Genomic DNA, 20,232 nt, shown 5'->3' on the forward strand with positions numbered 1-20,232 from the left:
TCCTTTTCTGAGGTCTCTGTTACTCTGTCCGCGTGGACAGAAATTAATTATGAGGGTCAAAGGATTTCAAAGAGATAATAAATGACATTATCGTATACACTGCATTCACTTACGAAACCAAACTGAAGACGACACAATTCTAATCTTCTAATATTATCATGTATCTTAAGAAGCCGAATCTTTAAAATATTATGAGGTTTGCAATAACACTTGAATTTACAATTCTGAAATTATTTTTAGCAGCCAGAAATGACAACTGTCACACCTATGGGTCACTGGCAACATTCACTATGTTTCAAATATTTCATAGTTAAAAATAATTAAAGACAAATTCTCTGTTCTCAGAACCCTGGCCTTCATGGGCCAGGAAGGGAGTTTCCCCCTAGAGAATGCTAAACTGCCAAGAAGGAGAATTCTTTCACGGATCCAGAGACTAGGATGATGCAGGCATTAAAGAAATGATCCATGTGCTCACCGATAAACACCAAACACTCTGATCAGTGTTCAGCCAACAAACCCAATTCAGCTCAATACCGTAAGTCTAGAACTTAAATGATACAGATGTAGAATGACAGGGAACATTTGACTGTCAGCAAGAAAGGACTTCCTATTAATAGCCTCAGGCATGTCTGTGAGGGTCAACCAGCACAAGGGTGGCGCACAAAACAATTCTGGAAGATAAAACCTTGAGGTAGCATCCCACCTGCGTTACATCACAAGCTTGCACAAAGTAACAACAGGAATGAACTAGAAAGGGTTGTTTTGGTTTGGTATTTTTGCACTGTCAGAAGAGCTAAAGCATTCCTTCACTCGTCAGCTAGCAACAGAAGTAGTGATATTCATGAGTCTCTACCGCTAGAGACAGTAAAGTGTGAATCCTTAAAAAGTACAAATGTCTTAATTTGCATACTGACACAAAATGAGCATTCTATCTCCTTATTTATCACTTACTAGCAGCAACAGTATTTTGCATAAAATGTATATATATATATGACTCCCCTTGAATCAAAGGAAAGAGCATGATTTTCAGACACATATAAAAAAAACCCAACCTTTACTTTTGCCAAGACAAAGTGAGGTTACGATATTGTTTATTTACTGAAAGATGGACGGTTTTCACTGTTGGTGTACCAGTTTGGGCTTCCTTCTTCCATTAAGTACCACCTCAATCAGACAGATTTTACATACAAAAAAAACCTCTTCGCTGTGGAACTTTCTATCTACATTTTGATCCAGAAGAAAGTTTCACAATCCACCAATCCACCTCACACAGCCTTAATTATGGCAACATGTGTGATATCAATCTAACAAACCATGTTTTGCCAAGAGAAAAATCACATACTGTAATTACCATATGTAATAAAAAAAAAAGTTTTAACAATTTCCTTGAAAAATGACACAAAGAAATGGGGTAGTCAAAGCACATCTTTCTGGAGAGCCTCCAGAAACAAATACTATCAAGTATGCATTAAATGCAAATCTTGTTTGGCTTTGCACTGCTACTGCAAATTCTACGGTAGTGAACCATACCTTGATCTTGCATATGCCACAGAAATATTTAATTGTATTTCAAGGATATTCTGTGCTTTTAAAGCTGCTCAGAAAATATTTTCATTACAGAAGTACAAACATAATTATAATCTAGGAAAGAAAAAAAGACAATACTTTTCTGAATGAAAAGGCACAAAACCCACACTAGTTAATATAGCAGAAATGTCTTTTAGTGATTCTTTTGTGCAGATTCATTCCCTGACGTACAGGATTATTCATTATAGTGCATGAAGCAGTGCATTGAACTTTTTTGGTTCAATAAATCGTATTTTAGAATGTATTCCTGATGTGTTCTACTTGAATTTACAATTACCAAGTTTCATCCCATTACTCATAAACCAGTTTCTGGAAAACTGTGACATACTTTCCTTCCTGTTGATCATTCTTGGGGGGGTAGAGGAGATCAAAGGTAAACTTTTTGTCTGGTTTATATTTTTCTTCCTTTTTTTTTTTTTTGATGTGCGTTGATTTTTGCTAAACTTTGCAGAGTCTTTACAGAGCGGTATTCAGCTTTTTTAATTTCTATTGGATATTACCAGCAGATCTCCTCTAGGATTTGCTGGTCAGTCTTAACACATCTAGTAATACAAAGGTAGCGAGAAGGAAAACAGAGGACTGCCCATTACTTGAGATTAAAGAGCAGAATAATTGAAATAGAAAGTCTGACCTAGTCACCTGTGCTTCACACAAACACATAGAGCAGGAAGTAGGGAGGAAAGTTTGGCTGATTAGTCAATCATTTAAATTGAAATTCACTAATTTACAGCTTATACTTTACTTCAAAAATACAACTCAAATTCTTACCTATATGAAGAAAATGAACAGTCATATTGGTGTACTTTAATCAGCATATCCAAACAGCAGATAGCGGATATGCTTTTCCCCTCATTTTGAAAAGCTATTAGTATTAAATTGGAATTTATTATTTAACCATCACTTGTGGCTGCAGTCAGAATGGGAGAATTATGAACAACGTCATTATCTTAAGAAGGTATCTTAGAACAATTGAGCTGTATTCAGACTTATTAATTGGATCAGGCATGAAACTAGGATCACAAAAGAGGCAAAGGCCTTACAGTGCTAAGCACTCTACCATCTAGGCTGCGTACACCACAATAGAAACCTACTTGTGATATAAGAATCCAAGAGTAAGGACAAGAAGCCAACACACTGTCAACATAAGGAAAGAATTCTGGACTCAAAGTAGTTATCAAGAAAGAGACTCCTAGCCAATATCCCAATCTGCTCTGCTGAGCTTGGCATCAGAAGACACCATACAACAAATTTTCCAAAGATGAGTGACAGACTGATTAGCTTTTAGATCCTGATGGTTTCGGTGCCAGCTGGGCACATAGCTGCTCAGCGTTGCAAAAATTTTGAGATGATCACTGAAGAGTAGAGAGAACGTTGTACGCACCTCCTTAAATTCCAATTCTGTTACCTCTTGGATAAACTATGAAAGAGAATGGGGTCTGTATTCTCCAATTAGGCACCTATTGAGACCATCCTGCCCAGTCCACGCATATGTATTTCCTTCCATGGCAGTAAGGGGAAAGCAAGTGAGCCACAAGCCTTTTGGCCTAACCTAAAGCTGCAATGTGTCTAAGGCACCTGGACCCAGAATCTCGGAAATGCTCCTGGAGACCATTGTCTATGAATGTTTTTAGGTCTCTTGGGCTTTTAAGCATTTGCACAGTTAGGTAGCTGTCAAGCAGGACAGTTGGTGATGCAATTCTGGAGTCAGGATCCCAGGCCTATTTGGATATTTAAGTCTTAACTACTTCTAAATACTTGACAAGGCTAATGCTGTCTATACTAGGCATATTTCTAAAACATTCACTACTGGCCTAGTTCTCTTAGGTTGTAGCTTGAAATGGGTTACTTGAAACTCACTTAGTGAAATAAAAATTTCACTGTGCAAAACAATGTAAGTTAGATTTGAAGTCACAGGCACAAAGTAAGTGACCCTGCTTACTGTCGTAGTAAGAGCTTCAATGAATACTTCAAACACTTGTTAGAATTGCTGAAGTTGTTCAGGTTACTATTCTTGTACTAGAGACTCAAACGATAAATCTTTCATAACAGAGCAGACATACTATATTGAGTACTTCTAAGTGAATCAATTCACTAGAACAGCCCTCACACCTACAGTTTTGCAGTACTAAGCTACGTTACATGCGATTGGAAGTTTTTCTGATAGAACAAGTTTTCCTCTGTAAAAAGTAACCTGCTGTCGTGGTTTAGGCCAAATCCACCACTGGGGACCTGAGGGACCCCAGACGGGACCGACAGATGCTCCCCTCTACAAAAAGAGAGGCAGAGGAGGAAAAAGAGACTTATGAGTTTAGAAGAAACTAAACTACTTTAATGAAATATTAATAATAAAATAAAAAGAAATAATGAAAAATATATATAAAACTGTATCAAGCTCCCGAGATGACAATCACGTCACCAGCTGGCACTGGGGCAGTCCCAGGCTGGACTCAGTGACGGACGGGAACTGGATTCCGGATCTGGAGTCAGGATTGGGATCACAGGCAGACAAACAGACAGAGTCCTCCTCAGACGTCAGCCATCGAAGGAAGAACCCGTGACCCTTTGATCCCTCAGCTTTTACACTGAGCATGAGGCAGATGGGATGGAATACCCTGTTGGTCAGTTTTGGGTCACCTGTCCTGTCCGCTCCTCCCCGCAGGTGGGACCCCACTATGCTTTTCCGCTTCCAACCCTCCAACGTGGCAAATAACCAAGTTGGTTGCCCTTGGCTGTTATAGCAGTAAGTATAAGCAGGAGCCTCTCTGCATCCCATGCCTGGGCATCAGCTCTAAACATTGGTCTTATCACTCTGAGAGAGTGGACATTTTCTGCACAATATGCAGTTAATTTCAGTTGTTAGAAAAGGCCCAGCTAAGAAGCGAAGTTACTGAACAAAATTGGTTCTGTTTTACCTCAAACCAGGACACCTGCATGGAACAAAACATTTAAGGATAGTGCAAGAAAGTGGACTGAAGTCTAACAGGAAGCCCTGGGAGCTTTGGTTTCCAAATTTTGATTCCTTGGTAAAGTGTCTGGCTACACAGAAATTCTGTTGGGTTGGAGTAGCACCTCCTTGCAACATCATTTCAATATTTTTAAGCTAGATTTTCTTCTATGGAAAATTTGTTGGTTTTTTTTTTTTTTTCCATTGTGTTTTGACACACTGCAGGTTTTTTTTTTGTTGGTTTTTTTGTTTGTTTGTTTGTTTTGTTTTGAGAAGGACTAGAGGGGATGGTGGATAGACATGAGGGAAATGCTTCTGACCAGTTCTGTCCACTAACTGTAACACATATTTAGTGATAACAAGCTATATAATGAAGTACTTCTACACATACAGGCACAGAAATTAGAGGTACAGAAAACAGGAGTTAGCGACAGTAAGTTGGGAATGTGTATATAAAAAAGAGCTATTCTCTGAGCTAGACAAGGAGAAAGTTTTGGAACATGATTAAATTACACAATGAATCTAAATTTCCTCTCCATTAAGTAATGTTTCAGAACTATTATGTCTAATTTTAGTGGTAACATCTCTGTTTGCAACTTTTTGTTTTAGGAGGGGAGCCCAGCATGTAAAGCAAATTCAGAACAAGAAGAAAAGGAGCTGTTTGACTTTAAGTCATACATGAATCTTTCCCCAATGGGTCAGAAGCATCACAATTATCAAGGACAAGGAATTGAAAACATTTAGATTTTCTAGGTTAACTCTCTTTGATCTATGATGAGTGAAAGAAATAAAATTCTAATAAAACTTTATTAGACATGAATAGCAATTCTCATCTCTCTGAAACACCTAGTCAAATTTGTTTCAGACTTCCTGGAGATAAGTTACTCCATTATCGGGTCACATATGGAAAATATCAGACTGACTTATTACATTTTTACAAAAGTGTACATTTCATTTATGAGATAATGGAAAGCTAATGTTTCTGTAATAAAACAATACTGATATTTATAAGTTAGTGATGCTTTTACCTGTACCTAAATTAGCTGTCACTCCTTATGACTTTAGTGAAAGGTTTACACAATATTCCAGCTGCTTTCTATCACAGTCTCCAATGTGGCAAAGAAGATTATGAGAGATGATGTGAGGTAACCCCAAATCAGAAAAAAATACCGAAATAAAATAGACATATATGTTGGAATAGAACCAAATAATTAAAAATAGTTTCACTTTTTAGTTTTCAGCTGCTGGTTGCCTCATATGCACATATGCAGCCTACCTTCAAAGGCTGCTTTGCATTAGTAATACAAAGTTTACTGTATAAAACAACCAAATAAAAATTACAGAAAAAGTTAATAGCTGGAAAAACTTTATCTGGAGTCTGAGAGCTTTCAAATCACAAAATTCTGTAAACAGAAAGAAGAAAGTGATATGAATAAATTAAAATTCCACTATGTAAACAGAGGAAGTAATGTAGAATTGAATGTCATCCAAAAATTACTCTCAAGTTAAAATGCTATACTTAAGTTTAATGGAATAATGTAAAAGACTCCAGCAAAGCTGAGACAGTGGGAATTTTTCTCTTTTACCACTAGCAAAAGTATTTTACAGAATATACATGTAGCTAGCAAGCTTCCAGCTCCACCCTTACTTTTAACCATGTATTTTGTAACCCTACAATATTACCCTGCAGACTGTAATTTCTAGGATTTTATCTTCTTTGTTCTGAAGTATAATCCTTGCATACCCCAAATACCCATTACTCTCACATAAAAGTTTACAAAATCACAGATCCTAATCTTGTAAATGTAAATATATACTAAATCTTACTTTTCTTATACTAGCTACTTTTAACACCGGGAAGGAAATGCCACCAGATTTTAATCCCTTAAATAGCACCTTTTCTTAGTGAAACAACCTACCTTGTAGATTTAAAGAGCAAGACTCAGCTGCAGTTTAGGACACTGACATTTACTTCTCAGAAAAACAATTCTGTAAATATACGGAAGCAAACATAAGAAAAAAAACAACCCACAACTACAGCAGAAAATTGTAAACGGGGCTTTACAATTAGTCTTAATGGAGGTAGCCAAAATGTTGTAGAAGTTCCATAAAAAACAAAATTTAAAGCAAGTAAAATATAGATGCCTCACATGAAAATGTAATGTTTTCACTGTGAACTGTATTTAAGACAAAATATGTATTTTGTCTTAAAAAGTCAGTCTTTACTTTTATTCCTCATCCTAGTAAAAACTGTTTATTTTCTAGTTTGAGATATTCTTTATATTTGAAATCACTATCACTGAAATCAATATCTCAAAACATGGCTCATGGCAAAACAAGTCACAATTTTAGACCCAACAGCAGGTTTATTTCAAAGGCACATGATGTTACAATCAAATCTTAGACATTTCCACTGCTGTGACTTATTCAACAAAACATTTCTGCTTCATTGAAGCAAAGAATGCCTTTATTTCCTGGAACATGTAGAGGCTAGTTTCCCAAGCTCCACACGGAATGGTATCCCAGCCCCGTCCTTATCCACCCCAGCTTTCCATGCTCCTTGCTTTGTGTCATGAAGACATGCAGTAGTCTTGAAGAAGGAATGAGTTTGGATGGACATACTGTGCAATTTTTACTGTGTAACTTTTTTTTTTTTATAAATATAATACTGCAGAGAATTAAAAAAAAAAAAAAAAAGACAAGGCTGTTCCTTTGGTGGTAGTTTGGCTGTAAAATGCTGGTGGTGCCTAGGTGTTCATTTCCGCTCTTCCTTGACTCTCACAAGTTATTCCAATTTAATTGTTTGTACAGCCAAATTCTAGACTGAATTTACACATAACAGGGGAACACCACTGACTGTAGATTGGTCCAGAAAGGAACAGTAACGTAGAAGTGCTAGGAACTATGTTTTTAATACAGCTTGAAAAGTTCAATGTCACGGGTTCTTCTGCTTAGTAGAAAGCCTGCCCAGAAGCTAAAGGATTCTGGTGGCCAATGCAGTTCTGCATTGTGAATTGAACAACACAACCGGAAACACTTGGAGGAACAGCTGACATAGCCAAGCTGATAAAATAATTCTGTTGCTTTAATTTTAATCTGCCATCTTCTTATGACCAAAAGAAGATAATGAGTACGGTTTCTAATGTGTTTTTTTGTTTGTTTGTTTATTTGCTAAGATAGACTAGCTGAAAAACATAATGCTTGCTCAAAGAAAGCAATGGCATCTTTGGAAAATCTTCCGCTCCTTTCCCACATCTCTCCTTCGCTTGTACCACCACAAGTGTTTTGCGGTTGAGAAACTCATTAGATTTAAAAATAACCTCAAGAAGGGATTATTTTAATTCTTTTTATTTCATGGATAGCTTCACAATCTATCTTACTGAAGAATTTCATTAAGAGTTTAAGCCTAACCATTGGGGCAGCACAATACTGGCCTGAGCAGACAGAAGAGTGAACTCTGCAAGCCCAAATTGGTCCCGAAAAAAAAGAATCATTGAACCGCATCTACATCACTGTTTCTCTGCTGAATGGAGATCAGTTTGGGACAGTCTATGCTACCTTCCATTTCAGAAATTATGTCTTTGATTGATTGCGTTTTCACTCTAGTTCCCAGTTCAAAGGACTCCTTTTCTGTCATTCAGTTGAGAAAAAAAAATGTCTTCAGGTGAGAAAAATGTCTTCAGTTTACAAAGTGAACATAAATAGCAATTTTAAAAACATGCTTTCATTTCTTATCTAATGTTTAGATGCTGACCCTATATATAGGATTGGTATTTACAGTTTATTTACCTGAACTAAGCAAATTAAAATATAACTATATCATTGTGTATTTAATTTTCTGACATCCTAAAAACACACATAAGTCATTGTGTCCCCTTTAAAGTTTACACAAAGGTGATAGCAACTCTCCTGGCCTCTAATGCTCTCTTTACTTGTTCATTATAGAATCCTTTCAACTTTGCCTCTAGCAATTCACAAACTCATTTTTTTCATGAGTAAATATTTAAACCAGATCTGTTTTAAAATGTCTGCAGAAAGAAAGAAGATAAAAGCAAGTATTTAGATTTATAGCTAACCGGGTAATAATCAACTGCTACTAGTGCTGAAAGAACTTCATCCATGTCTCAGCTTTAACATGAACCTTTAGTTCAGGTAGGGGGCTCTGAGCCTTTGTGCCCTTATGGTAATGTTCTTAAGCAAACAAAAGATTGCCACACACCTCACGGGACAATTAATTCATTGAAACTTTTCCTTTTAATCTGTAATATAAGAGTTAGCTGCACTAATATTTGACTTTCTGTTTCACAGTGGAAAGAGAGAAGGATAAGAAAGGCAGAGAATAAGAACTTAGTCCTCTGATCATTGAGAACTTGCCCCATACACCTCATTGTCTGTCTCCATTTAACTTCAAGTAATGCAGTCTTAAACCTCTAAACTATCAAAATACATTAATTATTGAAATAAACAGCAAACATTTTCAGCATTAGCTGGAAAAAGCTTGCTTTCACACACCTTTACTTATACTTCCTTGTAGAATCATATTTTTGACTTAGTCTTAAAACTATTTGATGTGAAGTAAAACTCAAAACAGATTTCAGTTTATTCAGCTACTGTCATAGGAATAACTTCCTAGGCTGCTCTGAGAAAGGCATGTACACTCTCCTAAACTGAGACAGCTTACGTTACAGACCTGAAGAATCAATATACAAATTCCAAACAAAGCCTTCTGAAAACCACAGTGACATTCGGTAATCATACTTCATGGTAGGGTTTCCATTATTTAAGATTTTAATGGTTGGCTAGTATGTAAATAAAGAACATTTTAATGATTTCAAACTTTTTATTACTGCTTCTGTAAAAGCTGGATATGCTTGCCAATTCTCACAACTTGCCACCAGAAATATGAACAACAAGCAGTTGTTAACACTTACGTTATTTAGTCAAATATTTTTCAATAGTCAAAGTCAAAGGTTTTGTCATGGCCATGAAATTAGGGAACAAAAAAGTCTCTAATCTGGATTTACCATCACAGCTTGCGCCAGAGAAAAATGTTCTTCTCCATAGGGCTGTCTATTGCCCCCTTAAAATTAGTAATTCCTAACAGTAAACTCCTAACAGTTCAATTTAGGATTCAAGCTTAAGCTCAATTACAAAGACCAAATCACTACAAACTAAACAATTATGAGCTATTTCAGAGGACTTGGTAACCATTCTTTCACTCTCTTAAAAAAATCAAAATTTGTGATTTTGGAAAAGAGGGAAATACTCATATCAGTCACTAACTACGGTCAAAGTGGAAAGATGTAAGGGAGGTAATTTCTTCTTCTTCCCTGTCTTTGATAGTGCCAGAGAACAGAATTCATGTTTGAATAGCATGCTTTCTTATAAGAAGGGAAAAACAGGAAAAGAAGAAAAATTGCACAAAATGAATTTACACAAGAGATCATAGATCAGAATAATACTGCTGCACTTTGGATTTCACTAACGTTCTTTTTTTGTAGATAAAAAGAGAGTAAAAACAAATGAAGGGGATAATACTTAGTTTGATCAATTGGGGGGAATTAAAATAAATGTACATATGAAATTGCCTGTTTGGGTTCAAATTCTGTCTAGAAATACCTTCTGCAACTCATTGAATTTGAAGCGATTTCCTCCAGTGAGTCAAGATCAGCTTTTCATTCTTGGCAAACCCCATAGTGTTTGCTATGAAGAACATAACATCTTAAAAGTGTTTAGAGAATGTATGTTGTTTACACTACAAAAATAGTTGATAAATTTTGAATTTACTTTCTAGGCTCATGTTATACATGGGCAGGAGTTACTGCTGCAAACATTGTAACTTATTTGACTTATTCTTTTTATGGAAATCTGATTTACTGGTTTTCAGTGTTGCCACCTTCAACAAAAATTTAATTATTCTGGTTCAAAGGTACATAATGAAATTTTCTCAAGCCATAAGAGAAGCGGACAGGAAGCCACATTTATAAAAACTTTTACTATTAAAGATACTGCCTGAGAATATGTTTTTTTAAGTTTATTCCTCAAAAGACACTAAAACTAGAATGGAAGCAAAACAAGGAAATTGGGCTCATGTGAAAAATTACTACCTAAGCAATATATGAAATGCTGATGAATCCTTATTTCATTACATTTAATGCAATATAAAACTATTTAAAAGTATGATTTTTATGCACATTAGTATATACTTGGTTATACTGTAATTTAGCACAATTAAAAAACAAAGAATGTTTATTAGAAACAGTGTGTGCTTATTAAAGTAGCATGAAGCATTTCAGGAACTTGACAATTTGTTTTTTCTATAAACATTTTTTCTGCTCGGAATAAGAGAAAAAATGTCCCAAAACATAAATTCACAGTTACAGAAACAAACAAGTATCCCCAAGGTTTTCCAGAAGATTATGTTGAATAAATTTTATTTTTCATATTATAAAGCAGACAGCAATAAATGAAACAACAATAATTCACTCCCTTTATGGAATTAAAAAAAAAACAAAACAAAACCCAGGAAGTAGACCATCACCAGTCTTGGAAGAAGTAGTAAAAAGGCTTCTGTTGCAGAATAAAGGGGTTCTCTCCTTTTAAAGAGATTCTGATCCTCTCATTGGCCAAAAACAAATAGAGAAACTGATTACTCATTTCCTTCTTAATGTATATAGTACTATAAAGATATTTATCCATAATGTTCTCTCCTGCTGTAACCTTAGTACGAAAGTTATTTTCAAAGGTATCAACAAATTACCCCTTTTGGGTGTCAGGAAAGAATTCATACTCACCGAGGCCTACCAGATAACAGGCAGAGGGTTTAGGGAGACTGTCTTTCTTTTGGCATTACCACAAAACAGAAATTAAAATTAATATGACAACATCAGAAGTGGAGTCAAGACTCCCTAAATACGTGGTATGACAGGAACGTCTATCCTCAAGTGACTGGTCATATGCAATGATAGTGCTGGACCTGCTGAAATGTAGTAACAAAATCTAACTAACAAGAAAACAAGCCTTTAAAAGATTTCTTCATAACTGTGAGTGTCATTGTTTGCCAAGATTTCAAGTTAAAACAGGAAACATTCTGAAGCAAAAAAGTTAATCCCACTCCAACAGGAGGAAAATGGCACTTACAGTGAGGCTCATAGGGAGGAGGAGGATCACCACAAGGAACACACTCCATGTCTTGAAAGCCTCCAAGCTTAGTTTTCCTGTAAAATCTAGACGATAAAGAATGAAAAAACAGTTAATCAAACATAGCTATTTTTCCACACAAAATTAATCAGGTGTTTTAACAAAATCCTCTATAACTGCAAACTTTTGTCAATCTGTGTCTCCATGCAAACCATCAGGAAATAGAAGAAAATAAAAGTAAACAAGAGTACAGAAGATGTTAATTAATAGTACAGCAGTAGATCTAAAGTAACTTGAGGAAAAATTCTAAATCTGTTAGTCCAAATGCATGTCATCATAGTCTTATATTCACATAAGAAATAAACAATTCTGGAGATTTCAGACAGAAATCAATATCCTGTTTTCCACATAGAACACAACATACAAGACAAGTATGACGAAGTTATATTATGCAAGTTTATTTATACATTTAAAATATAAAAATGAACTAGTTAATCTATATAACTCTCCTAAAAGAAACAAGATATTCAAGGTAATTATCACCACTAACAGTATATAAAGGACCAGACGCCAATGCTTTCTAGTTAAAATCCCTAAGATATCCTCTAGCTCAGAGAAGGAAGAGGATCACTCAAATTGGTTCATTTATGTGCTTCTACAGAAGGGCATCATCCCACCCCCCCCCCCCCCCCAAAAAAAAAGTTTTAACACGCTGTGTGACAAAATCTTCAGAAAATAAGATTATTCTGATCATTTTGTAGAATGGCAAAAGAGTAAAATAGGCTCTTTAGAACTGTATTTTAAGAAACCAACAATCCTCCTCTGACTCTTCCTTGTCCTCTAGGAAGATCTTCACCACCAACCAAAATCACAATGTGCACGGACTATGAATGCAAATTAATGAAGAGACCATGTGAGTCTTAATCTACATGATCCAATTCTCTGTTTTCATATTTCAGTTAAATGTATAGTTTGCTATCTAGAATTTTTAAACATTTCAAGGTATGAAAAAAAGGATATTGCAAACAGAAGTATCAGTCAGATGGTTTAGATAAGTAATAGCAATGGGAGGCCACAAGCAGTAACAGGAAAACAATAAAATAAAACTCTATAAGCAAACTAATCAGCCATCTGCTCATTCCTAAAGAAATTAATGCCAAAACATTAAAAAAAAAAAATAACAGCTATGTTATGTATGACAGTATGCCATTATCTAAAGAACTTATCTACAACAGCTCCCTAATCGCATAGGTCTTTCTGTCTTGCAACCAGTCATGAGTACTAGGCTAAACAGCTGTGGTCTGTTCAAGATGAGTAAGTGAATTGTTTTCTGTAGTGGTAGTAGCACATTAAATAACAAGTACTAACTCTACCTTTGTTAAATTACTAGCACTGCAAGTGCCATTAAAGTATGAAGACTGTATCAGCTAAGGCAAACAGCTTTCCAACTGCTCAAGAAACTCAGCTTTAACAATGTGAACAGAAATTCATAGGCTGCAAGACTGAAGTGGCCACTGTGATCATTTACTCTGAAAGAAGTGTGTTAATATTTGTTTTTAGCTGACATGCTCACTGTAGTGTTTTGAAGCTGAACAATAGGGAATGGTATGTTGGAAACCCGTGCAAAACAGAAATAAATATGATTGCTGAGAGGTAAAACATTAGCCAAACCATTTGGTTTGGCTAGCTATATTCTCCATTCACTTAGGCAGCATCTAAACTGATGACAGGTGTGAGTGGTGGGGTGTTTCACAGTTCTGTTCCCCAAAACGTCCAGATCAGATGCCCTGTGACTCCCCCAACCACTATTCCCTTCCTCCTCATGTTTCCAACTTTGCTGCCAGTAAATGCAGGTTGTGGAAACAGCTCTCATTTTAACTTGTACTCAACACACATATCTAGAATACATTCTAGACCAGAACACTAAGAAGCATTACCAGGTCCAGTTTAGATTTACCCTTAATTCATGTTTTACTCTGGTTTCTTTTTTGTCCCTTTCTCAACTTCCAAAATTTACTTATACTGTCTACACCACAAGAAGGAAATCTCCCTGCTGAGAGCCAAATAAGCCCTACAATACACATATATATTAATCTGCAATAAGAGCATAAATCAATCCACCACGTGGATGCAGGTAGTATCAAAAGTGCTTGTGAGTAAGATCTAACACCTGGAGCTGCACCTTCTTATACCATGATTTAAAATAACATTAGTTACCATTGCTTTACTAAGTGTTTTTAAATGAAAAGACCTCATTTCTGGCTTAAGAGGAATAACTGTAGGAGCTTCAACAGTCTTCAGGTATTTGATAGCTGGTATTAAAAATAAGTGTATAAAAATAAATAAGATAAAATTGCTGATATATATATAGGAAACAAATATATGAACTTCTAAGCATCTTTGAAATATATACCCTGAAAATACAAAGGCTGTTACAATTGCAAGTTAGTTCTCATAACCTACTCCTATCAATTAAACCACCAACCCATAGTTCAAGAAAGCATCGGAAATGCCTTTTAACAAATTCATGACAGGTATTTATAATAGCAGAACTTGGCCACAATATAAAGAATAGCCTTTTAGAAATCTTAATACTACAAACAGAAAATTAGCAACAGAGATCTGGGATGACTAGACAACAAACTAAGCACAGGTCTTGATTTAAAACTGCAGTTTCAGTGAGCCTCCACAGTGTTACAATTTGTTCCAAAACAATTCTTTCAGATCCATTTATGATTCTCAGGCAGAATCACGCTCTGTGAATTTACCAACATGGTGAAGGAAACTCAGGAGCATAAACCACAACCAACACTTTTGACCTAAGAATATACGTGCATAATAATTATTTGGTATTGACCAAAGGAGATGAAAAAAAGCAAGCAAATAATGTGATCATTCTTCAAGAAGGTAACTATGTGTTTTCCAAATGTTTAATTCTTCATAACAATGAAGTAAGCCACCAGTAACACTCAATATTTTGAAGTATTTTGCTCAGGCGCTGTATAGACAATACTTTCATAGATCACATAGTAATTATCAAGCCATTTTTATAGATGTGATAATTAAGCCTGCAATTCTGAAATTATGTGCTCAGATCATACAATAAATTGTTGGCAAGGCCAATATTAGAACCTAGGACTTTCACATATACATAAAGGATACAAACATTTATCCAGGAAACATGAAGAAGCAAATGCTAATGCAAATCAGTTTTGAATTTGTTCAAGTCTTGTCTTCAGAAATGGACTTACCCTGGTAAACAGTCTCCACATAGCGCATTGCTGGTGGCAGAACAGTTAGCCTTCTGAAACCGGTTAACTAATGCACAATCCAGACAAGGCTTGCACTTCTGAAAGCCCCAGTCTTCCTTGAATCTGTTTGGTCTGCATGTCATGCACTGTGCATCCTCCCCATATCCAAAGCCGCATTCCTGTAGGGATTAACAAGCAATAGCAAGCTATTCAGTCACTGAAAGCGTGAACAAGAAGAGAATGCTGGGATAAAATGAAGACCTAGTGTAATTATTACTGAGAGAGTAGGTCTTTCTAGAGACAAAAGCCATCCTTTCAGCAAGTTCAAATGTGTCTTCCACTGCTAATAATCTCCCTTACTGCTATAAGTAATACTTAGTCATCCACTTTATTCATGAAACCACAGTGCATTTGAATGATAAAGGGCTTCGAGGACTCCCACAGTTTCATTATTACTAGCTTATGGTAGAATTATTGAGCTGTCTGTTTTTTAATTAGGTCAGTCATGTGAAAGTGCAGAAACTGGGACAAGTGAAGTATAAAGGCACTTACTCAGTTACAAAAACAGCAAAGAAGCACTTTGATATTAAGGTTCATAGCTAAGGTGAACAAAGTTAATTGCTGAAGAGAGTGCACTGATCTTCAAAGGCTTGGAATTTCTGTTACCAAATAAAACAGAGCCGGTTAATGACCATCAGCTAGGCATGAAACGTTGCTTAGCCACTCACAATTTCAGAAACTCAATCCGCTCCAGTTCTAACAGTTCTTAAACTGTTGGAAAAGTTTAATAGCTCTGTGGATCACAGGGAGGCACAGTACTTTACTATACAAGAAATATCGTTACGATTGGTTATTTATCCCAAACTTAGCTGTTTAAAGTCATCATTTCCATTCATTTTGCAAAAGGACACCCAATACAACTGACAGGCTGCAAAGAGAAACACTTCATCCAACAATATGTAATAGTTTGGGGACTGAATTATACAGATTATCAAGAACTATTAATCTATTTCATTTTTATGTCACTATTTCTTAGAATTATCAAGTTACTAAGAGTTGCTATGCCTTATTCTTATCTGAATATCCTATTAATTTTTTTGCAGTACTTCGAAGTTACATTTGATGCATTAGTGACGCACTGCAAAATGGCAAGAGGAATACAACAAACTGCTGGAAAGGACTTATTGGGAAGGGAGTAGGTGGGAAAGGTATAATGTGGGGACCACCTCCTCCAGTATGTGGTCTCAGTGGAAGAATAGGGCATCTTCCCAGTGGGAAAACAATAGGAAAGCTTCAACTGTGGCAACTTAAGAGAAGGTTTCCACCAGTTTCGTCCACAACACATGCATGTTTGATGCATACAAATAACCTTTTGGAAAAAGTCACCCACCTGTGCAAATCTGCTGCACTAAAAAAGCCTTGAACCTTAGAAATGCACTCAGGATTCTCCAAGGTTTTGCATTGAGAAAGCATCATGGAACAAGCTCTGTGCTAGAGTTGGCCAATATGTATTTTATAGTGCCTCTAATTCGCAATGATGAAGTAAAAATAAACAACTTTACTGGATACATTTTACTGGATATTCTAAGAATTTTCAATTTTCCCTTATGTCAAGAGTACCTTTACTATCCTCTGAAGAACAAGCACTCAAGTACACAGAAAACGGACAATTCTAAGAAAGCAACTACAAATGGACACTGAAAATAGCTTTCTTCCTCTGTCTCTAGACCCCTAGACCCATGAATTCAATGTTTTAATTTTTGGTTTAGTTCGGTTTTTAGCTGAAATGTAATTTCTTATTATTGACTATTATTCCAATTAAGGAGCAGTAAGACAAATCATTGCAGTTAGTAACAACAAAATAAGCATACTACAGCTTCATACACTGTACAGCACAATCCTCCTGCAAGATATTTACACTAATAAAGCTGGTAGGGAAAAAGGGGGTAAAAATATTTCCTTTTTTTTTATTTTACATTTACTTCAGCCATACAGCATTTTCTAACATTTTATTTCAAACCTACCAGTTTCTGCTAGGAACCAATGCCAAAATAATGGAGGTTCTAGCAGTTCTATTTTATGTCATCTAAAAATACCTTACTGTGTTCAGTTTTACACTCAATTTCATTTATGCAATTGTAAGACTGTATGCAAAGCTACATGATTAACACCAAGGACTGGAACTAGACTAATTTCTGTTAGGAGGTTTTGCCCTTCCTAAGTCTAAATAAATTTTTTCATTGAATCTCATTATTCCTTAACACATTCTTTCTAAATACCTACTCTTTACTCTTTCTGTTTAGATCAGCCAAATAGTAATGTTATAGGATATATTATACAGCTCAGTCAAATTATTCGTATCTTTTGATAAATCACTTGGAATCAGTCCCTCCCAAGTCCTAGTAAACTTTCAAATATAAGGCTTAAATTAACTTAATTATAAGTTTTCCTTACCAGACTACCTTTGAAGTTTCAGATTAAAAACAAGCAAACACCAGGAAATAAAGTTAGAATTAAATGCCTTCAACTCACTGGCCCAAAGTACCAAAGCTTGAGTAAATTGTTTCTAGCTCTATCAGATCTGCTTTGCCATAGTTGGATGTATGGACACATCTTCCTGGTCCTTTGTAACATGGAATGGTATACTTTAAAGCTATAATAATGGTGGATGCAATATAAAAAAAAATAATCTTCTGCCCAAGGAATTTACAGTCTCCAGTCTTTTCAAAGATGGCTTCTAAGTCTTTGCCAGAAATTCTGCAGATATAATCCATAACAACTACAACTTTATGTATGTGCTTTTTATGTTCACATAATATTTGGTAGTTAACTGCCTGGCAGGTGCAAATAAATATTTAAGCTTGTAAACCAGGCAGAACTTCAAACAGATCTGTACTCATAATTAACCACATTCCCCAAACTGAAGGATATGATTTAGATGATGGATTCAAACCCTTTGAAATCCTAGACTTTATTAGCAGTCCAGCAAAGATACAAAATTGACCGTTCATCTTTTATCAGTACATGTGCAAAAATGATGTGCACCAGTTTTCTTAGTGCTCTGTTTATGAAGCTGTCAAGTTATGTGTCTCATGAGATCTGAATAGTTCCCAACTTCCCTCACCCCCTCTACCCTCCCACTCCTATTTTTAAAAGAGGGCTTATCTCCTGTGGCAGTTCACCTCAGGACTGCAGAAAAGAGAAATAAAACTTGTAACCTCAATTAGCTAAATTTAAAAAAACCCAAACACCTTTTTTTTTTAATTTTTGTGCTAGAAAGAAAAAGAGCAGGTAAATATATCCTATATTTATGTCTCCTATTGTGAAGCATATTGTGAAGAACACTTAGCTCACTATTCCCTTTCCACTTTGCCTTTTCGACGCTACTATCAATGGTACCAGATAACATTAACAAAAAATTTCCCTCTCAAATGATACACAGTACAAGCCAGAAAAACTCAAACTAATTTAGAAAGCTGCATTAAAAGTAATAATAATAAAAAAAAATCCTCAAAATTCAAATGCACTTCTATTTTCTGGATATTTATGCAGCTTTCACTATCAAAGTATTGTGACATCTCATTACCTTTAATGTATGTATCCCAAGAACAACTTTGTTCAGAAGTGGGTTTCACTAAGGTATCAAGTGACATGACTGGTCAAAGCCACGTAAGAATCTGTAACAAGCTAGTTAACTAATCTCATAACTTATTGTATGCTTTTAATATTTTTAGCTTGAAACTAATACAGACACCTCGTAAAGTACTACCTTGGCAGTGTTAACACTTTATTTTGGTATATACTACACAAACACTGACTCAGACAGAATGACCAAAAGTATAGCAGACTATAAAGGGTAATGGAGTTAAGTGGTATGGTTTTTCCCTAAAAGTTGAATGCAACGCAGAGAGTAAATGAACAGTAAATTAGATTTTAAACATTCTTTCAATTAAAATAACCTCAAATTTCATTTAAAAATGCTTTCAGGCATTATTAAGATTATAATCTGCCAGTCCGTTTTAGAATTTGTTTCTAGTTCCACTGATTATCCACAACCTACGTAAGTCCCTAGATAGTAAAGCACAGAGAAGTTCCACTTAGGCCATGATGATTACAAGAATATTTGATTATTCTCAAGAGAAAGCCTTCCAGTCATTGAGGCACTTTTAATTGATGTCAGGTCACATAACAGGTTGCAGCACTACACTGGCGCTGGGAAATGAAGTTTTTAGTAATACCTTTGAGTATACGGCCTTGTTAAATAGTACACAGTTTTAGCTTCCAAGAGTACCTTAGGCTTTGGATCAGCCTCATCCAGGATCCAATAACCTGCTGTATGTATCAGCAGAAGTCTCTGAGCAGGACAGGCTGCAAGTGTGCTGCAAATGTCAAATTTAGCTGCTGTTGCAAAGTGCAAAGTTAATGTCAGAAAAGTTTTATGCTCAGTAAGATCTGACATGCCTACATGCAGCTGCTCCAGCTTCCAGGAGACTGACCCAGAAACATGTGTTAGCCTCTCCCGACCTGAGATACAGCACGCTTCCTCACAAGCTGCTCTCTTGCTTTGAAAAGTTACAGAGTGCCTGCTAAACATGGTAGCAGCTGCTCTCAGCCAGTTCACTGGGACAACAAGTCAGACATAGCACATCACATTTCACGTTGTGTATGAGGACAGTTACATACAGAAGTAGAAACAGTACCTTCCTGTTTAATTCACAATTCCTTTTCTGAGACAAGATGCAGGTCTCCTTTTCCTTTATCACACACCTGGTGCGAGGAAGCAACCTATGATATGCAGCCCTGCTTCCGCAACCATCAAGCTCCCTCTGTCCCACAAGCTCTCTGTACAGCAGCAGTCTCTTGGTGACAGTATTTATCATCACATATTTGGTGGCTTTGCTGGCTTAAGGCACTCTCTCCTTTCCACCTCTGCTTTTTCTTGCTTGGCATACATTGTCCTCAACTGTACTGATACAACTGATTATGAGGCTGAGCTGTAAATCTGACCACAGGACTGATCCAGGTTAAAAGTGATCAGTTCAGCAATCTGTTCCGTAGTACAGCCTAAAAATATACTGTGTCAGTATAACCGCACAGGTAGGACATTGTGGAAAGAACTTACTATTGCCAAAACTGTCATTTCAATGTTTCTGAACTACCACCTCAGATGTGATCTGTTGACAAAACAATCCAGAATTGCAGGTAAAGTTCTGAGTTGCAATACAAGCCTGATGAGGCTGAGATACAGATTGCCTTTTCATATATAAATAAATACATGGAAGCTACAAAAAGGTTGTGTTTGGTTTTTTT

General features: G+C 36.0%; 1 protein-coding gene across 1 annotated transcript in view; it reads right to left on the minus strand.

Moving 5' to 3' along the window:
• Positions 1-20,232, minus strand: part of TNFRSF19 (TNF receptor superfamily member 19) — a gene marked incomplete at both ends in the record, with an annotated part of 42,367 nt that overhangs the window by 16,382 nt on the left and 5,753 nt on the right. The window contains 2 exons of the mRNA XM_082487575.1: positions 11,672-11,757; positions 14,923-15,101. Of these exons, the coding sequence (XP_082343701.1) occupies positions 11,672-11,757; positions 14,923-15,101 (265 nt within the window). The remainder of the gene's footprint in view (positions 1-11,671; positions 11,758-14,922; positions 15,102-20,232) is intronic.

Source organism: Vanellus vanellus (genome assembly GCF_965231255.1).
Source record: "Vanellus vanellus genome assembly, chromosome: 1".
Classification (NCBI taxonomy): Eukaryota; Metazoa; Chordata; class Aves; order Charadriiformes; family Charadriidae; genus Vanellus; species Vanellus vanellus.